Source organism: Nerophis lumbriciformis, linkage group LG27, assembly GCF_033978685.3.
Source record: "Nerophis lumbriciformis linkage group LG27, RoL_Nlum_v2.1, whole genome shotgun sequence".
Taxonomy (NCBI): domain Eukaryota; kingdom Metazoa; phylum Chordata; class Actinopteri; order Syngnathiformes; family Syngnathidae; genus Nerophis; species Nerophis lumbriciformis.
In genome coordinates this window covers 18,564,095-18,585,000 of record NC_084574.2, presented here as the reverse complement: position 1 = coordinate 18,585,000, position 20,906 = coordinate 18,564,095, and the positions used below count along the sequence as shown (strand labels likewise).

Sequence of the window (20,906 nt, the reverse complement as noted above, 5' to 3'; positions counted from 1 at the left end):
GTCATGAACAGGGCGTATTTTTTTCCTGCACTCCAAAACCATGCATGTTACGGGTAAATGTGAGTGGCATTCTCCCACTCTGACACTATGTGCTTTCATCCAAGAAACACTCCAAGAAAAACCCTATAATAATGATGATAATAATAATAATAATAATAATGGATTATATTTATATAGCGTTTTTTTCTAGTGACTCAAAGCGCGTAACACTGAGAACCCATTGTTGGTGGTGGTAAGCTACACTGCAAAAAGTCAGTGTTCTAAAACAAGAAAAAAAAATAGGGGTATTTTATTTGAACTAAGCAAAATTATCTGCCAATAGAACAAGAAAATTTGGCTTGTCAAGCTTTCCAAAACATGTAAAATTAGCTAACCTCAATAAACCCCAAAATACCTTAAAATAAGTATATTCTCACTAATAACAACTGTACTACTATATGAGTACATATTTTCTCTTGTTTCATTGAAAATAAAACAGCAAAGTCCATTTGGCTGTCATCTGTTTTAATATGAGAAACAATTGTGTCAAAGTCATGATTTTTTTTTTTACATGCTTAAAATAAGAAATTATTACTTTACAAAAGTAGTTTTATACTTGTGAGTGTTGATGACACAGCTTTGCAACAGTTGATATTCTAGTTTCAAGAATGTTTTACTCAATATAGGTCATCAAATCTCAGCAACAAGCTGTAATATCTTACTGAGATCATTTAGGACCAAAACACTTAAAACAAGTAAAAACGTTCTAACAAAAAATCTGCTTAGTGAGAAGAATTATCTTATCAGACAGAAAATAAGCAAATATCACCCTTATTTGAGATATGTAATCTTACTTAGATTTAAATTTTTTGCAATGCACCTTTGTAGCCACAGCTGCCCTGTGGTAGACTGACAGTAACATGGCTGCCAATTTACGCCGACAAGCGTCTTTGACCATCACCAAACATTCATTCATATTTATTCATCACTTGAGGCAAGGTGGGTAAAGTGTCTTGCCCAAAGACACAATAGCAGTGACTAGGATGGCGGAAGCTGGATTTGTACCAGGAACCCTCAAGTTTATGGATGTCTACGCGACGAGGCGTACAATAAGGCGACCGCGCACATCAGTCGTGTTTGGGCTAACGGATGTTTAATACATACAACGATTTTGGCTGGACCGTGATCATTGAACTATGCGACTATTTAATAGAAAATACATACTGCATCGTCTATCAGACGCTATAAAAATTACAAGGAGGTGATCATCAACAATCACTTTATAGACCACAATGATCAGCAATAGTGTAGCAAGCAGAATAACAGAAACATGTAATCCCTTTTTATCAATGGAGTTGATTGATGTTTTCACAGTTAATGTCAAACTACCAGCTGTCACTTGCACACACAGACAGTTGTAGAAATGTTAACATCTCACATAACATGTGGGTGGCTACACTGTATAACAACTTGGCTGGCAACTAGAGATGCTGAATTGTGGCTTTATAAGTGATATCCGATATGCCGATACTGTCCAGCACTGCATTTCCAATATATATTTCAACTTTTCCCTCAAACTAATGTCAGGTCACATCCGGTGTAATGAATGAACGCATTATGCTTCTTTTACTGCGATGCCACTGGATGCATTTCACAAATAAACACAATTTGTACAAAATTAGACAAATACTGCAACAAAATAATCATTAAAGAATTTTATGATTATTAATTAATGATTGTTAAAGAATCTACTATTATCAACAAAAAGGTTGTGTGATTTTTCCAGAGATAAGATATTGGATTCAAAGTATTAAAGGAAGACCCTCTTCTTCCTCTTCGCATAACCAGTACTTAACAGTCATTGCTAATTACATATTTACAATCTGAAATAATTGGAAATAATTCCACTCTGTGGACATATTGTATGGAGGGTCATATGGGACACAAGTAAATAAATAAATACATCTTTAAATAATTATTTAATGTGTTTTTAATTATTTGTAATTGTAATTAAACACATAACATTGTTATGAAATGTAATCTGTCTTATGTAAAATGACATGTAATTATTTAATATTTAAATTAATTATTGATTTCATTCATTCATGATTTAATGATTTATTCAACTGTTTCATGACGTAATTAATTGTTTCATGATTGAATTAATTATTTCATGATTAATTTAATTGTTTAATAGTTACATGATTTATTTGTTTTATGATTTAATTACTTATTTTGCGATACAAGGATGATTTCAAGATGTATTTAATTAATTGCTGAACCTGTTTGTCAGCGCTTCATGAATTTATTTTATCTGTCAAAATTTAGCCATGGAAGTCAGTGCTTGGGATTTAATGATAATTTGTATAATTCTTAGTTAATTAGTATAATATAATCATGAATATAAATCATAAAATAAATCAATTGTGAGCTAATATAATTGTCATGAACTACGTAAATAAATTATTAAATTATGAGTAATTAATTAAATCATAAAATAATTTTATAAATTATGAAATAATTTAATAAATCATGATTGTAGCTGAGATAGGCTACAATACGCTTATTCCCTTCAGGGAATAAGCGGTAGAAAATGGATGGATGGATGGATGAATTAATTCAATAATTGGGGCGATATAGCTCGGTTGGTAGAGCGGCCGTGCCAGTAACTTGAGGTTTGCAGGTTCGATCCCCGCTTCCGCCATCCTAGTCACTGCCGCTGTGTCCTTGGGCAAGACACTTTACCCACCTGCTCCCAGTGCCACCCACACTGGTTTAAATGTAACTTAGATATTGGGTTTCACTATGTAAAGCGCTTTGAGTCACTAGAGAAAAAGCGCTATATAAATATAATTCACTTCACACTTCACTTCACAATAATCAAATGTAATTTTACATTAAAATAAATGAATGACACATTTAATAACATTTATGCATGTAATTCCAAATACAATTAATAATGACACATTAAAGTAATTAATTAAAGATGTATTTATTTATTTAATTTTTTCCCATTTGACCGTCCATAATGTTGAGTTTGAGCTTGCATGCTTGTTGGTTTGTGGAACACAGTTTGATGAGGTCATCACAAATCCAATATGATTAACAGCAAAAAAAAAATGACATCGATATTATCCAATATCACATTTTTATACCAATATCGGCGTACATCCATACTGGCAGCAATTGCAGGGTGTACCCCACCACTCACCTGAAGTCAGCTAGGATATGCTGCAGCTCCTCTATGATACACAAACAAAGTGAAACTGTTTTTATCAGGTTTGAATTGAACAGTGTGTAAATGGCCTCTGAGAGGCTAAAAGGCCGGCAGCATTGTGCCACCTATAGTCGTGGAGGAAGCCATTCAATCAATAGGTCAATTCCCCTTGCTGTGACAGGTTGTCCAAATTTTTGTCAAGTGCATCTAAAGCTGCAGGAATTCTCTTCCTCACAGTCAAACTCAAAATGTCTAAATATCAGGCAAAGACAAACCAATTTATATGTTTGTATGTGTCAACAGTCCTGATTGACAGCACTCTCCTCTCTTTCAGCTCAAGTAATAACAGCTTGCCAGTTCATGGGTGAGTGTTTGCGTGGGAACAGATGTGTATGACGGATGAGTGACATTTCAAAGGTCAACAAGAGCAGTAGACTTCTTTTTATAGTTTTCATAACAGCAGCCTTCACTTGCTTTTACTCAATCTCATTATTCTCCCCCCAACCCCTCTGTTTTTATCGCTCTGTCTCTCCCCGTGCACCAGCAATAATGCCTGCTAAATGTCACTTCTGTTGATAAAGCTGCATAAAGCCTGCACTCGCTTGTATTTTTATATATTTTTGCAGCGCCCCATGTCAACTGACTGTACTGCAGAGGACGTGGAAAGGATTATGGCTCTTATTCAGTTGGCCAGATAAATGGCTGACTCTTATCAGGCAAATGACATCTGTCATTATGTGTAATCACAATAGGTTATCTACACCTCTCTCTAATTTGATCACTGTCACTTGTGCACTCGCAGAGAACAAAGTGTGTGCTATTCATAGTACATTTTTAGAACAATAATTGAACAATTTACGGTTAACTTCATCACAGCGGCGTCACTAGGTTTGAAGAACAGGGGGGCTTTGCTCCAGGAGGTTCCTTGAAAAATCTTTGCACTTGCAAGATCTTTTCGCTCACAACTTTTTGGCGTTGTATTAGAATTACAAAACAAACATTGAATACATGTACATGGTAGTGTTGTCCCGATACCAATATTTTCGTACCGGTACCAAAATTATTTCAATACTTTTCGATACTTTTCTAAATAAAGGGGACCACAAAAAATTGCATTATTGGCTTTATTTTAACAAAAAATCCTACGGTACATTAAACATATGTTTCTTATTGTAAGTTTGTCCTTAAATAAAATAGTGAACATACAAGACAACTTGTCTTTTATTAGTAAGTGAACAAACAAAGGATCCTAATTTAGCTGCTGCCATATGCAGTAACATATTGTGTCATTTCCCATTCTATTATTTTGTCAAAATTATTAAGGACAAGTGATAGAAAATTGATTATTAATCTACTTGTTCATTTACTGTTAATATCTGCTTACTTTCTCTTTTAACATGTTCTATCTACACTTCTGTTAAAATGTAAAAATCACTTTTTCTTCTATTATTTGATACTTTACATTAGTTTTGGATGAGGGGGGTGTATATTGTAGCGTCCCGGAAGAGTTAGTGCTGCAAGAGGTTCTGGGTATTTGTTCTGTTGTGTTTATGTTGTGTTACGGTGCGGATGTTCTCCCGAAATGTGTTTGTCATTCTTGTTTGGTGTGGGTTCACAGTGTGGCGCATATTTGTAACAGTGTTAAAGTTGTTTATACGGCCACCCTCAGTGTGACCTGTATGGCTGTTGACCAAGTATTTCTTTGCATTCACTTCTGTGTGTGTGAAAAGCTGTAGATATTATGTGACTGGGCCGGCACGCAAAGGAAGTGCCTTTAAGGTTTATTGGCGCTCTGTACTCTGAACGTCCGCGTACACAGCGGTGTTTTAAAAAAGTCATAAATATTACTTTTTGAAACCGATACCGATAATTTTGAAACCGATAATACATTTCAAAGCATTTATCGACCGATAATATCGGCAGTCCGATATTATCGGACATCCCTAGTGATTTATAGTCATAGTGAATAATGACAGGTTATATTATTTTATATTTAAACTCGTATTCCTGCATATTTATATTGACTTTTTCCTGCAATTTTTTGTACTAAATAAATAAATAACTCCAAATTATTTAGGGGGGCTTATGAATATTTTAGTGGGGCTTCAACCTCCCTAAAATAGGCCTAACGACGCCAATGCTTCATCATATTTGATTGTCATGAAATTTCAGCTTACTTATGGGGGGTATTACTAACTACAGGTATTACTAACTTTAATAAAATATTGTCTAATATCAATAGTGCATGTAGCGGTTTGCGGTGGTGCCACAAAAATACAACTATTATGTTACTCACGGACCACTTAGAAGGGCAGGGGTGTCCAAAGACCAGGGATCGTTTTTGGAATATTTCTGTAATAAATTTAAAAAAATTGGGAAAAATGGAGCAAACAGGGCACAATTTATAGTAAAAAGTGTTGTTTCAAATACAGTGGTATTCTGTTTTTTGTAAGCCCCACCTTGTAGTATTTTTAATTTACCATCTTGGTTATTGTACGGTCAAGTATTGCACAAAACAAACTAGTCTATTTGCCCGCGTATTGTTCTGTGGAATCGAGCAATCCAACAAAGCATCACACGCATTGGTGACTCAGTGTCTGTGTTTGTTTTGTTTTTTATTGGTACGACTGCCGGTATTTTGATAAAGAAGGCGAGAAACACTATTGAATTCAAGAAATAACTTTTGTTTCTGCAGCTCTCCACTACACATTCTTCTTCTCTGTTAATCGCCGTCTTTGCTACCCAGAGTATTTTTCTGCATGTAAAACTATAGTTATTTTCTAAAAATTACGTTTTGTGTTATTCTTTTTTGCATGTTTGGGGTTTATGGAATGGATTAATTGGGTTTGCATGTATTCTTATTGGAAAAATCTCTTTGGTTTCCGTACGATTCGGTATTCAGTAGACCATTTCAAACATTTTAATAACAGAAACCGAGGTACCGCTATAACTAAGAATAACAACTTTTTAAAATATATATTTTTTTTAGACAAAGAACAAATTATATCCAAAAATATCAAAGTGGCTCTCCACATCCTTTGATCAGTGGATACATTTTGGACACCCAGGACAAAAGTAACGATTGTCTGTTTGCTAGAGGGGGGAATCTTTAGATGCCACACGATTTGATCCGGTTCTTGGGGTGACAATTCGATTCAGAATTGATTCTCAATTCAACACGAGTCTTGTAATTTATTATTTGGTATATAAATTATAGTACATCTTTTTCAAAACACATTACAGGTTTTAAATGCTTCTCTTGGCTGCTGACGTACGACTCGGTGTTGGCCTAAAAAACTTATTTTTTAGAAGAAAAAATTTTTAAATTTTATTTCCAAAAATCCCAGAATGTAAATCAAAATAATTAAAACAAATAGAGCAAACCCAACTCCAACCCAATCCCAGCTTTACAGAACTTAGAAATGTACAAAGAAATTGAGAAAACATACAAATACAATACTAAAAAAAGAAGAAAAGAACAAATTAATAAAAGCAACAGTATCAATAATAACATTACCAATAATAATAGTTTGTTTGTTTTTAATCCAAAATGTAGTTTTGAAAATTGCAAGAAATATACACACTGGCTTATAAATATATATATATATATATATATATATATATATTAAACAATTTCTATGTGAATCGTTTTTTTTTTTTAGCACCCCTACTGTTTACCAATCAACAAACTGCAGTGGGTCTTGCTGCACCCCTAAGGTACATTACCACCTAACAGTTAAGTGGGTACAGATGATATTTATAACCTCAGAAATAGTGTGCTGTAACAAACCAAACTGTGCAGCTTTGTGGAAACACATCTTAAGTTCATTGTTTAGGTAATGAGTTTTCAGTAGTGTGATCAAACACCTTTTTTTTTATCATATCGAAGATTTAGGTACATTTGTCCAAGTATTATCTGTTGTGGATTGTTTGGTTCCTCCTTTTAATCCTCTTAAATCCTTCACTCTCGTTCTGTTCCAATCCTATTTCAGACTGAACATCTCCACATTAAGTGGGGACGGTTCACCCGCTGATGTTCCTCTGCGACCTCACGATCTTCTGGTGCCAGAGGCAGTCCTTGCCTTCTTTCTGCTTCTTCTCCTGGTCTGGTTTCTCAACCGCGAGTTTGAGGTCAGCTACCGTCTGCATTACCATGGCAATGTGGAGGCTGACAAGCACCGCTCCAAGATCCAGACGATGCGGGACCAAGCGGAGTGGTTACTGGGCAACATAATCCCCATCCATGTTGCTGACCAACTCAAGGTTTTTGTCACTATTGAATCACAAATGTCACCTGAGCTGTCTTTTTATAGTTCTTCTTTAGTTTAACTACTTCTCATTTAAAAAAGTGTATCTTCAATATTTTTGATGTGATATATTATGTGGTATAATACAGTATGTGATATTGAAGACATGAATTTTAAAGACTATATACAGGTCTTCTATCTATAGGAATGGCTACCTAATCTAGGTTCCGTGATGGCATCACTTAATACGTAAACAGTAGTTGACAGGAGGGTTTGGGATCTTACAACAACTCAGGATTCGATTCAGATTCTTAGGGAGACTATTTGATTCAAATCGATCCTCGGAGTATATGATTTGGTATAAAACAAAAGCTCCTCTTGGCTGCTGGCGTAATGCACAGTGAGGAAGCCCAGAGATGGCCTATCATTTTAATGTATTTTTTTAGTTGTTTGTTGAAAATTATGAATCGCTATAGAATCGAATAAGTAAGATTTGTGATTCAGATGTGAATCGATCCTTTTTTTTGTAGCACTCCTGGTAAACAGACCTTAAAAAGAAATAGGTATCAGTAGGGATCGTTCGCATTCTACTTACATAAGACCAAATCTGTACTTCAAAAACGGTGCCAGATCCTGTAACATGCAAATGTTTATAAAGCAAAACAAAACAATGCTATTTTAATTCTTGATGTGCGGGGATAAATGTGTTGAAACATAAATTAATGTTTAAATTGGGCAAACGCTCAAATATAAAACATACACAGAGAATGCCTGTAACTTGTGGATGTCAGAGACAATTAGGAAACCTTTAGTGGTGTTGCTTTCTGTAATTATAATTAATTATTACTACTATTAGTTATAATTGATTTAAACAGTAGAGTAATTTGACAATGAGCCCCAGTGTAGATAGATAGTACTATGTGCTATTACTGCATTGTAGTGTCGACTTTTAAGTCTGTGTGGTAGTAAAGGAGTAAAAACATCAATACAGTATTTGTTTTCCAACTGTTGTTGAAATTCTGTGCTTTTTGAGGTTCAAGTTACAAGGAACACTTAAAACATTGATAACAACTTCATAAAATCCCAACTTGAATCAATGTCATCAAAACATTGCAACTTTTGCCGCAACTTTCTAAAAAAGAAAGAAAAAAGGCTGCAAAATCCTGGAGGGACTGATTAACACTGTTCTGTAGCTGCCAGTACAATAAACCACAGGGATTAAAAAAAAGTTTAAATTATAGTATTCGTGTGTGTTATTGCTGCATTATATGTCATGCAATATTCAAGTCTTGTCAATTCGCCATGTGTCCAAAACACACAGAGCATCGAAATTGCGTTTTCCACTCTCCGAGTTGTAATCACTATATAGTATATAAAAACAGTAAAAATATATAGTATAACTAGTATAGAAACAATTTTGAACTGTATATTATAAAAAAAAAATGATTAAGCATTAGGAATTGAACAATATGAAAATGTCATATCAAGGTCATCATGACCAAAATGATCACATTTATCATTAATATTGTGGTATTGTTGAAAGTGCTCAAAAAGTACTAATACACACAGTACCATTTTTTAAAACTATTTTATAACTGAATTAAATTGACACATTGTTAGAAAATTCACTATTTTGCTTGGCTTGTCTTTCTTATGCTTCACTGATAGTGTTTTAGTCTTAGTATTTTATCCGTTTTAACGGCTACACTTTTATTGTTTTAAATATTGGTTTGTACTTTAGAACTTTAAGATGTATTTAAATAAAAGTGTGTAACAAATTCAATCTTTTATTATTATATCTTATTTCGACAATGTAGAAAAAAAACAGCTTTGTCTGGTATTCCCCTTAGTATAGAACAATGACTCTGTTCGAAGAAAACACAGATAGTAGGTTTAATGTGCACAATGGAATATCTTAGTTGGTCACATAGTTATGTATTTATATAACTTTAGATTGAGCTATGTTGTTTATTAGGGATGTCCGATAATATCGGCCGATAAATGCTTTAAAATGTAACATCGGAAATTATCGGTATCAGTTTCAAAATTATCGGTATCGGTTTCAAAAAGTAAAATTTATGACTTTTTAAAACGGCGCTGTGTACACGGACGTAGGGAGAGGTACAGAGCGCCAATCAACCTTAAAGGCACTGCCTTTGCGTGCCGGCCCAATCACATAATATCTACGGCTTTTCAAACACACAAGTGAATGCACGCATACTTGGTCAACAGCCATGCAGGTCTCACTGAGGGGGGCCGTATAAACAACTTTAACACTGTTACAAATATGCGCCACACTGTGAACCCACACCAAACAAGAATTACACACACATTTCGGGAGAACATCCGCAACGTAACACAACATAAACACAACAGAACAAATACCCAGAACCCCTTGCAGCACTAACTCTTCCGAGACGCTACAATATACACCCGCCCACCTCAACCTCCTCATGCTCTCTCAGGGAGAGCATGTCCCAAATTCCAAGCTGCTGTTTCGAGGCATGTTAAAAAAAATAATGCACTTTGTGACTTCAATAATAAATATGGCAGTGCCATGTTGGCATTTTTTTCCATAACTTGAGTTGATTTATTTTGGAAAACCTTGTTACATTGTTTAATGCATCCAGCGGGGCATCACAACAAAATTAGGCATAATAATGTGTTAATTCCACGACTGTATATGTCGGTATCGGTTGATATCGGAATCGGTAATTAAGAGTTGGACAATATCGGGATATCGGCAAAAAAGCCATTATCGGACATCTCTATTGTTTATTAATGGAGAAAAACATTAGTGTCTTGTTTTCATGTTAGCATTTAAGTTTGCGAGCTGGCGCCAGTCAGTCCATGAGTTTATCAAAGTGCAGTTATCAATCACGGTTTTTGAAAATGTTTATTTAAAACGGTCGGGAGTTTTACCGTGGTTATCATTTATACCGTTTATCGTTGCATACATGTAAGACAACTGTGCAAAAGTGTGATTTATGTGTTCTGTGTACAATGTGGGTGGCGTATGTGTTCATTTAGGTATGATTGAAGTATCATATATACAACTTGCTTCAAACTTGGTGTCATACATGTTTGTTTTGATTGTTCCCAGGTGACACAGAGCTACTCCAAAAACCACGACAGCGTGGGCGTGATCTTCGCCAGTATTGTAAACTTCAGTGAGTTCTATGAAGAGAGCTACGAGGGAGGCAAAGAATGCTACCGGGTCCTCAATGAGCTCATCGGTGACTTCGATGAGCTCCTACGAAAACCCGAATTCAAAAGTGTGGAAAAAATCAAGACAATCGGCGCCACCTACATGGCGGCATCTGGGCTGAACGTTCGGCAGTTGGCGGAGAACGAAGAGGACTCTCCGCATGCTCACCTGAGGGCGCTGTTCAACTTCGCCCTGGAGATGATGGGCGTGTTGGACGACTTCAACAAGAACATGCTGGGCTTCGGTTTCAAGCTCCGCATCGGATTCAACCACGGGCCGCTGACGGCCGGGGTGATTGGCACCACTAAGCTGCTCTACGACATCTGGGGGGACACGGTCAACATTGCCAGCCGCATGGACTCCACGGGCGTGGAGTGTCGGGTGCAGGTGAGCGAAGAAAGCCACGCTGTGCTCAGCGCCATGGGCTTGAAGTTTGATTATAGAGGTACTGTGAATGTGAAGGGCAAAGGCCAAATGAGGACCTTTCTGTATCCTAAAAATGGGGAATGTATGTGCCAAGATCAAACGGAGGGGAGCGCCAGAGTCGGAACACCTTCATCTCCATCCACAGTCCCTCCTCATCTACAGAGTGCAGTAAGGCCCAAGATAGTCGCAGCTCCATCCACAGAGGCCAGGAAAGAAGGATATAGGGACGCTGGGCAGTACTCCACCAAAGACTATCACTTCCCTTCCACCTCCTCGGATATTGTGTCACTACCCAGAGGTGCACAGTCCCCTGCACTTGAAGAGAACAATATGGAGGAGGAGGCTGATGAGCTGACGACATTCAATGAGGAATTCTATGCCCGTCTCTGATCAAACCTGACCTCTGTAACCCCCTCCTGCTTACCTGAGCTGCTAACACTCCAGAGCAGGATGTCGCCTCCTCTTGGCAAGTTATGACGAGGAATATGGTTGAGGTCGAAGAGGAAAAAAAAACCTCAACGCTACTGGCGTGGTTTATTGGAATGAAGTGTTGCAATGGGCGGAGCCTGTGTTGAACACAGGAGTAAAGAAGGAAGCAAGGGGCTAGGTGTTCATGTTTTGTATTATTCACTTTGTTATTAAGTGCCTTCAGGACTAGAACAGAACAAATATGAATACCGAACAAAGTTTGAGCAATCTTTGTGTGGCTTTTTGTATCCCCGTAATACGTAGACTGCTGAATTCTCTGTGGTTTCTTACGCTTTTACTTTCAACGCGAGGATTTATTTGTATTCCCCCGCCCCCGCAAAAAAAGTCATTATTGTTGTGCCATATCATTCTAACTTGATCTTACTTTAAGGGAAAATCATTTTAGATCAATCAAGTGCCAGCGCAGCGTTATAGGCTGAATTATGGAAAGAATGAGGGAATCACATGAAGCAGTGTTAACTTTCTCTATGTATATTAGGGCTTTATACAGTATTCACAATATAAGAGAATATGCTTCAAAGCAGGCTGCATAGATTTCATTTTGTTGTAAATGCACATTTAAGCACAGGTCTTGCACAATGTTTTTATTTCTCAGCCACTTGTATTTAGAGGTGAGATAGCATTGACATATATTTCCTGTCACAAAAATTGGGGGGAAAAAGGGAGATTGTCACCAAAAAAAAACAGAAGGCACTTTAACTAGACTTGATACTGTGACCCAAGTTCTTCGTGACGGGCATGAAACTCTTCTAGACCTGAAAGGTGGCTGTAGAATTTAAAAAAAACCTTCAGTTTAAAGGTCACTGCTTTTTGCAGCGTCAGCTAGTCTATACAGATGAAACTCACAAAATTTGAATATAGTGCAAAAGTCCATTCATTTCTGCAATTCAATTTCAAATGTAAAACTAATGTGTGATATAAACTCATTACAGTAGGGAGGGGATTCATATGGTCCCATTCGTCACGATTGACCTGACACATGAAACGTGACGAATGGAGACGGCCACTATCCACTTGAGCAAACAGATGGCAGTAGAGTGTTGAATATTTTTAAATGTATTTTGTGGCAATTCCAACTTTGAACAGAGCATCAGTTGCTATGTAGAGTGACGCTTTCCATCATTTTCAGTAGACTGTATTGCAAAAATGATTAACTCCCCCGCTTCTTTTTAATCCAATCCAATCCAATCCACTTTATTTATATAGCACATTTAAACAACAAAATGTTTCCAAAGTGCTGCACAACAATATTAAACACAATTAAAAACAATATAAAATAAATATGATTAAAAACAATTTAAAAGGGTAAAACCAATTAAAACAGTAAATAGAAATCAAAATTTTAAAAACACAAAGGTCAACAGAGGACCACACAACTCACGTAGTGTTAAAAGCCATTTTAAGTGAGATCCCCCCCAGGAATGGGGCCAGGTGAATCCCTTCCTTACTGTATATGCAAAATGAGATATGTCGGACATTTATATATTATAATTTTGATGATTGCATGGGTTCACTCCGGGTACTTCCTCCCACCTCCAAAAAGATGCACCTGGGGATAGGTTGATTAGCAACACTAAATTGGCCCTAGTGTGTGAATGTTGTCTGTTTATGTGTTGGCCCTGTGATGAGGTGGCGACTTGTCCAGGGTGTACCCCGCCTTCCGCCCGTGTGCAGCTGAGATAGGCTCCAGCACTCCCCGTGACCCCATAAGGGACAAGCGGTAGTAAATGGATGGATGGCTTTTTTTTTTTTTTTAAACCCAAATTTCTGGGATTTTTAAATCAAGTTTTCATAGGCTGTAAGCCATAATCAATCACCACAATTTTATTTAAAAAAAAAGGCTTGAAATATCTTGATTTGCATGTTATGAGCCTACGTCATGTTAGTTTCACCTTGTAAATCTAATTGCGGGAATAAACAAACATTTGCACGATATTCTCATTTGAGTTTCACCTGTACAAAGAAAATCATCTCCACAAACCAAGGCAAAATGCGTGGTGTCGAACAGGTTTTGTGTGGAGAGGAATAGCACATCAAGTGGGACAATCACGGCGGTTCACATTGGAGCATCGAAGCACAGACCTTCCATTTGTTGCCTTAGATACACACAAAAACTCATTGGTCAGTCTCAGTTATATTTATTCCATATTTCAGTATGTTTTACTGTCATCAGTCTAATTGATTTGTTGTTCAAAGTGTGGGACACAGCCTCTTTATTGAGGCTGGGGGGGCTCCACTGTATAAATATTTCATATTGTGCCACTTTAATTGCGTGATCTTTAGGTGCAGTGCAACCTAAACCAGCTGATTGTGTTGTGGTGCCGAAAGGTATAAGTGTGCATTTGTGGGTAGTTTTTGCTTTTAGCGTGTCAATACATGGCGGTGCAGTGGTACCTCGGTTTTCAGGGCAGTGATTCCTTCCAAAAGGTCAGACGAAGACCGAATCGGACTAAAACCCAAGCAATTTTTCCCATAAGAAAACATGTAAATCAAAAAATCCTCACTATTGGAGGTTCCTTAAGCCAGTGTTTTTCAACCTTTTTTGAGCCAAGGCGCATTTGTTTCATTAAAAAAATCCGAAGGCACACCACCAGCAGAAATCATTAAAAAAATTAAACTCAGACAATAAAACGTCGTTGTCGCTATTGTTGGATATGACTTTAAACCATAACCAAGCATGCATCAATATAGCTCTTGTCTCAAAGTAGGTGTACTGTCACGACCTGTCACATCGCGCCCTGACTTATTTGTTTTTTTGTGTGTTTTCCTGTGTGTAGTGTTTTAGTTCTTGTCTTGCGCTCCTATTTTGGTGGCTTTTCCTGCTTTTTGGTATTTTCCTGTCTTTCTTTGAGCGCTATTCCCCGCACCTGCTTTGTTTTAGCAATCAAGACTATTTCAGTTGTTTTTATCCTTCTTTGTGTGGACATTGTTGATTGTCATGCCATGTACGGATGTACTTTGTGGACGCCTTCTCTGCTCCCCACGCTGTAAGTCTATGCTGTCGTCCAGCATTCTGTTTTTGTTTACTTTGTCGCCAGTTCAGTTTTAGTTTCGTTCTACATAGCCTTCCCCTTTTCTTAGGGGCACTCACCTTTTGTTTATTTTTGGTTTAAGCATTAGACACCTTTTTACCTGCACGCTGCCTCCCGCTGTCGTCTGCATATTATGATCACGACAAACCGACATCTACACAGCATTTAGCTACCTGCTGCCACCTACTGATATGGAAGAGTATAACACGGTTACTCTGCCGAGCTCCAGACAGCACAGACACTCAACAACAACACATAATTTGCAGACTATAATTACTGGTTTGCAAAAAATATTTTTAACCCAAATAGGTGAAATTACATAAACTCCCACGGCACACCAGACTGTATCTGACAGTGGTTGAAAAACACCGCCTTAAGCACTCGATTTCGAGGAATCATTTACGTGCAAACAAAGTACATTGTTACCTGCAATGTTGGGCAACGCGAAAACAAAGTGTAGGGCCCGAAAACTGAGGTACCATTGTATGTTAAATGCATTTGTGCTTTTCACGCAAATACATCTACATTTCTTTTGATAAATGACAGATATTGATATAATTTGTTTTTTTTGTGGCATTAGCTGCATACCATTTAATGTATTTACATGTTGCTTTAAATGCACTTGATTCTAAGTGAGAAGGAGTATTCCTTGAAGTCAGTAATGCAGATATCAGTAGGAGACAAAAATAAATCAATCTACTACAGGTGTTGGAGTGATTGCGGTGCATCGAGTGGCTTTAAGGGTTAGATGTGTGCATACAGTTAAATGCTTTACACAACATGTGTGGGAGCAAGTGACAGGAAAATGTTATTAGAAGTCTTTGCCCTTGGGTTGTTCAAACACGTCTGCCAGTGCCTTTGAACCAAATACTGTATTCCTTTTGGCCCGCGGTTACTCATGACATCATCACAATGCCTGTACAATATCTCTGCAGTATAAAAAAGGCAAAATGAGTCACACAAAGTGGCTTTATGGATTCAAAGATAAGTTGTATCTACTTTGATTTATTTCTGTTCACTTCTATGTGTCAGTTCAGTTAGCATTGTTGCAGCATATAACTCAATATCCCTTTTCATATCTTGGCCAAATCTGAAGTACCGTATTGCATCTGTTTTATTGGTGCCGAATGACTCCTGTTTTGTCATTTTCACACAATATTGGTGTTATTGATGGAAAACCTGGTTTAAATGCATACAGTAAATGACCTAATTAAATATTCAACATTATTGTTAGAAACACTACATGGTTTATATTTGATTTTGCGCCATACTGTTTATTTTGCTCTTTTCGACACACGTTAAATATGAATGTATTGGGTTCCCTCCGGGTACTCCGGCTTCCTCCCACCTCCAAAGACATGCACCTGGGGATAGGTTGATTGGCAACACTAAATTGGTCCTAGTGTGTGAGTGTGAATGTTGTCTGTCTATTTGTGTTGGCCCTGCGATGAGGTGGCGACTTGTCCAGGGTGTACCCCGCCTTCCGCCCATGTGTAGCTGAGATAGGCTCCAGCACACCCCGCGACCCCAAAAGAGACAAGCGGTAGAAAATGGATGGATGGATAGATGGATTCGTCACGTCCCACAGGTGTATTGATTATTAATGCGTGCATCACAAGACGTACAGTATTTGAGTTTTGCTGAGAAAGCGAAGTAATCCTTCAGTTGTGCTCCATCTTGTCATGTTTGGTTGGGTCCGAAGAATAAAGAAGCATCGAGTAAATTACTTTTTACCAGCACTCGCAACACAATCCCATTCTGTTGAACACACCTGGATATAAATCAGACTGTAAAATGTATTTTTTTATTACACTGGGTCAGAAAAAAAAGAGAGATTCCTATTCCTTTTGTGTCTGTTTAATGCTCATAAGATGTATTATGTATGTTTTGTGCACATTACCCATTATCATATATCAACACATGTTCATAATCTGTACACATTTGCACAAAAAAAACTCAAATGTTTGTACATATGCAGTTAATGACACATAATTATAGTTTTTATACATGTGCATGGTGTCCGATTTTTATTGTCAGAAAACTATGAAAACGAGACACTTATTCTCACAGCTGATTCAATGTGTGCCTATTTGCGTTTTGAGTGTTATGATTTTTATTACTCTTTATTTTTCAGTATGATTGAAATAAACCAAGCAGAAACAAATAGCTGTGTACACTATAACTATGCTTTCTATTTGTTCTATATTTTGATGTTTTTTTTAATATTCACATGGTCACCAAAATTGATTCTTTCTTTCTTTAGTTTATTTTGGACATGAGCACACTTACTGCATAATACATCACACAATTTCATATAATTTCACTTAACATCATGTCCGAAAAGGAGTAGGAAGAAGCAAAGCTTATTTAATCCTACCCCTTTACCACTTCAGAGCGTTTATTTACTGACTTCTTTTTGTAGCACGACATCCGTGAATGATTAATACAGCAGTTTTGTAATAGATAATTAAGTCAGTCATGATAAACATTCTCAGATTAAACATATCTTATTCTCAATAAGGTTGAAAGTGTTGCTCATAATTATTCTACTTTGTACTTTGTAAACACTTTTAATTTGAACAACCTCTTAAACTGGATCATATCAGTACAATGTTTAACTTCTGTACTTAATCCATTCCATGATTTAATTCCACATACTGATATGCTGAAGGTTCTAAGTGTTGTACGTGCATACAAATCTTTTGAATTAGATTTCCCTCTAAGGTTAGATTTCTCCTCTTTAGTAGAGAAGAATTATACATTTTTAGGATGATTTGTCAACGTGTGAATGTAAAATGTAAGAAATAATCCAACCAAAAACAAATGTACAAATAATAAAGTGCCATATAATAAAATACATTTATATTTAGTCCCACTTATGTTCTACATATGGTGAATGTTCATATTCAACTTGGGGAAAGCAAACCTTCAAGTTTGAGTAAACAATGTTTTTTCAGTTTGAGCACATAAATAGATAAGGCCCCTAAATTTGATATTCGCAGGTGAATTGGATCACTTCACGTAGGAAGGAGGCCCTAATTGGGACTTCGGAATGCAAAAGTGATAGCCCTATCCTTGAGAGGAGACTACCTGTCTAGCTCAAACGCCAACCTTTACGTTATGACTTAAAGCAGTTGTTTTCCAGACACTTACACACGAACATCTCCTTTTATGGTCAGGTGGTGCTGTTTAGACTTAGCGCACACACCCAGACAGACAAAGAATGGTAAATTATACCGGTATAGCTCGGTTGGTAGAGTGGCCGTGCCAGCAACTTGAGGGTTGCAGGTTCGATCCCCGCTTCTGCCATTCTAGTCACTGCCGTTGTGTCCTTGGGCAAGACACTTTACCCACCTGCTCCCAGTTCCACCCACACTGGTTTAAAAATGTAACTTAGATATTGGGTTTCACAATGTAAAGCGCTTTGAGTCACTAGAGAAAAGCGCTATATAAATATAATTCACTTCACTTCACTTCTATAGCGCTTTTCTACCTTCAAAGTACTCAAAGTGCTTTGATACTATTTCCACATTCACCCATTCACTGCCATGCAAGGCCCTAACCACGACCAATCAGGAGCAAGGGTGAAGTGTCTTGCTCAAATACACAACGGACGTGACGAGGTTGGTAGAAGGTGGGGATCGAACCAGGAACCCTCAGGTTGCTGGCACGGCCACCCTACCAACCGTGCCACGCCGTAAGAAGGAATGTATAAACTGATGGTTTGGCTTCTCCAGTTAGGAATCCTCCATTTTTTTTTACTTAAGATTCCTCCGGGTACCGCAGCCCTGTTTTAAATTAGGCTCTCGCTTGTAATAAAGCAACTTTTTGGTTCAGTAAAGCGTCTCCGACGTCTCTTTTGATCCAGCCGCACTGCCGTGTCACCCTTCTGTTCGAACGAGCATGACAAGGCCAGAAATACACTTTTATTTGAAATCGGATAAAAACGATTACAAATAGATAGATAGTACTTTATTGATTCATTCAGGAGAGTTCCCTCAGGAAAATTAAAAGAAAATTTAATTAAATTAATTTTTAATTAAATTAAAATTAAAATACACGACGTGACAATATAACCTGGTCCCTACACACCGGAGCTTTTGTAAAAAGAGCTCAGCAGCGCATGCACTTTTTGCGTCGGATGAAAAGAGCACAGCTCCCTCCCCCCATTCTCACCACGTTCTACAGAGGCACTACAGCAGGGGTCGGGAAACTTTTTGGCTGAGAGAGCCATGAAAGCCAAATATTTTAAAATGTATTTCCGTGAGAGCCATATGATTATTTTTTTTAACACTGAATACAACTAAATGCGTGCATTTTTAAGTAATACCAACATTTTAGAGTATAATAAGTCTCTCATTCTTTTTAATAACATTGTTATTCTGAAGCCAACCAATAATAAATAAAATACTTTTTACCATTAATGCGACTTCTTGAACAGGCGCGGTAGAAAACGGATGGATGGATTAAAATGCATGTGAATGTTTTATATTTTGAACGTTATTTTTAACACTGTGATTACCAGCGAAATTATTCAGTACTTATCCTGTTAAGCAATGTCAGCTAAGATTTATCTGAGAGCCAGATGCAGTCATCAAAAGAGCCACATCTGGCTCTAGAGCCATAGGTTCCATACCCCTGCATCTCTGTCTGGACTGAAGCCTGCAATGCCGCAGACTGGAAGTCTCTCCAGAGAGTGGTGAGGACGGCGGAAAAGATCATCAGGACTCCTCTTCCTCCTATCCAGGATATCGCAAAAAGCCGCTGCCTGACCAGGGCTCAGAAAATCTGCAGAGACTCCTCCCACCCCCACCAAGGACTGTTTTCACTGCTGGACTCTAGAAAGAGGTTCCGCAGCCTCCGAAGCAGAACCTCCAGGTTCTGTAACAGCTTCTTCCCTCAGGCCGTAAGGCTCTTGAACGCATCATAATTAAATGAACCCCTCAACTCCCCCCCAAAATGGATTAACTCGCTGGAATAAAAAAGACGATATAACATACATCCATAAACGTGGACGCATGTGAAAAAGTGCAATATATTTATCTGTACTGTAATCTATTTATTTATTTACATATGCACATTATTGCTTTTTCATCCTGCACTACCATGAGCTTATGTAACCAAATTTCGTTCTTATTTGTACTGTAAAGCAGGGGCGTCACTAGCTTTTAAGGACAGGGGGGGCTTAGCCCCCAGGAGATGCACAGGATGCGAGCGAACGTAGGGCACGAGCACAAAACTTCACAAACGACTAACAAAGACTTAGAAATGATTCATTGTTATTATTATTATTTCAGTCGGTTTATTTTCAATCTGTGTTCAGTACAACAACAAACATGGGTTTGCACAGTGACATTTTGTTCACAGCATCAACAAGAAACAATTACTTGCATGATGATGATTATTATTATCTACTGATGATAGTCATATGTGAATGAGCTCAGCTCCTGTTCTCCTCCATGTGTAAAGTGAGAAACACAGCTGATGCTCCAGAAGGAAGTAACCCCAAAGATAGCAAATGGTAAAAAAGAGTGCACATTTAACTTTATAAATAATCAGGACCTTAATGATGCATTTCAGGCTAACTAGCTAACTAAGTAGCAGCATTGTTTTAGAGCGGGAATGTCAACTTTTTGTCAAACACAGACCTGGTATAAAGTGGAGCTAATACATTTTACTACAAGCAGTGATGAATACTTACTTTCTTGAAAAAGTTTCTTATGTCCATTTTGCATCCGTTCACGTTCTTGTTCTGCAGTGCTGTGTGCTAATGTGCTTCGTACACCTGCAGGACCGCAAGCAAGGTCACGGAGAAAATGCGGACTGGGTTTTGAGTGATGTGGGTATTTTCTATATGAACAAGTCCAAGGACCGCAAGCAAGGTCGCATAGAAAATGCGGACTGGATTTTGAGTGATGTGGGCATTTTCTATATGAACAAGTGGAATGGATTGGATACCGACACACTAAAGGGGCTCTCTACCTTACGCTATGAAGTGAGGGGAAACTGAGTGAATAATGACAGGTTATATTATTATTTATTTAAACTCATATTCGGGCCACTTTATAATGAATATGTCTGCATGTATTTGTAAAAAAAAAAAATATATATAATATATATATATAACACCAGATTATTTACGGGGGCTTAAGAATATTTTAGGGGGGCTTGAGCCCCCCTAAAATAGGCCTAACAACGCCAATGCTGTAAAGTTCAAATTTGAATGACAACAAAAAGGAAGTCTAAGTGAAATCATTTGCAATGTGTTTTCCATGGTCCTGCAGCGCCCCCACTGGCGAACGCGAGTA

At 37.5% G+C, this 20,906-nt stretch overlaps 1 protein-coding gene across 1 annotated transcript in view; it reads left to right on the top strand.

The window, feature by feature from the left end:
• adcy9 (adenylate cyclase 9) overlaps nucleotides 1-18,439 on the top strand; it is an 88,611-nt gene extending 70,172 nt beyond the window's left edge. Inside the window, exons 10-12 of the mRNA XM_061922737.2 lie at nucleotides 3,531-3,560; nucleotides 7,189-7,459; nucleotides 10,547-18,439. Coding sequence (XP_061778721.2) covers nucleotides 3,531-3,560; nucleotides 7,189-7,459; nucleotides 10,547-11,467 — 1,222 coding nt within the window. The 3' untranslated portion in view covers nucleotides 11,468-18,439. The remainder of the gene's footprint in view (nucleotides 1-3,530; nucleotides 3,561-7,188; nucleotides 7,460-10,546) is intronic.
• Nucleotides 18,440-20,906: the final 2,467 nt, after the last annotated feature.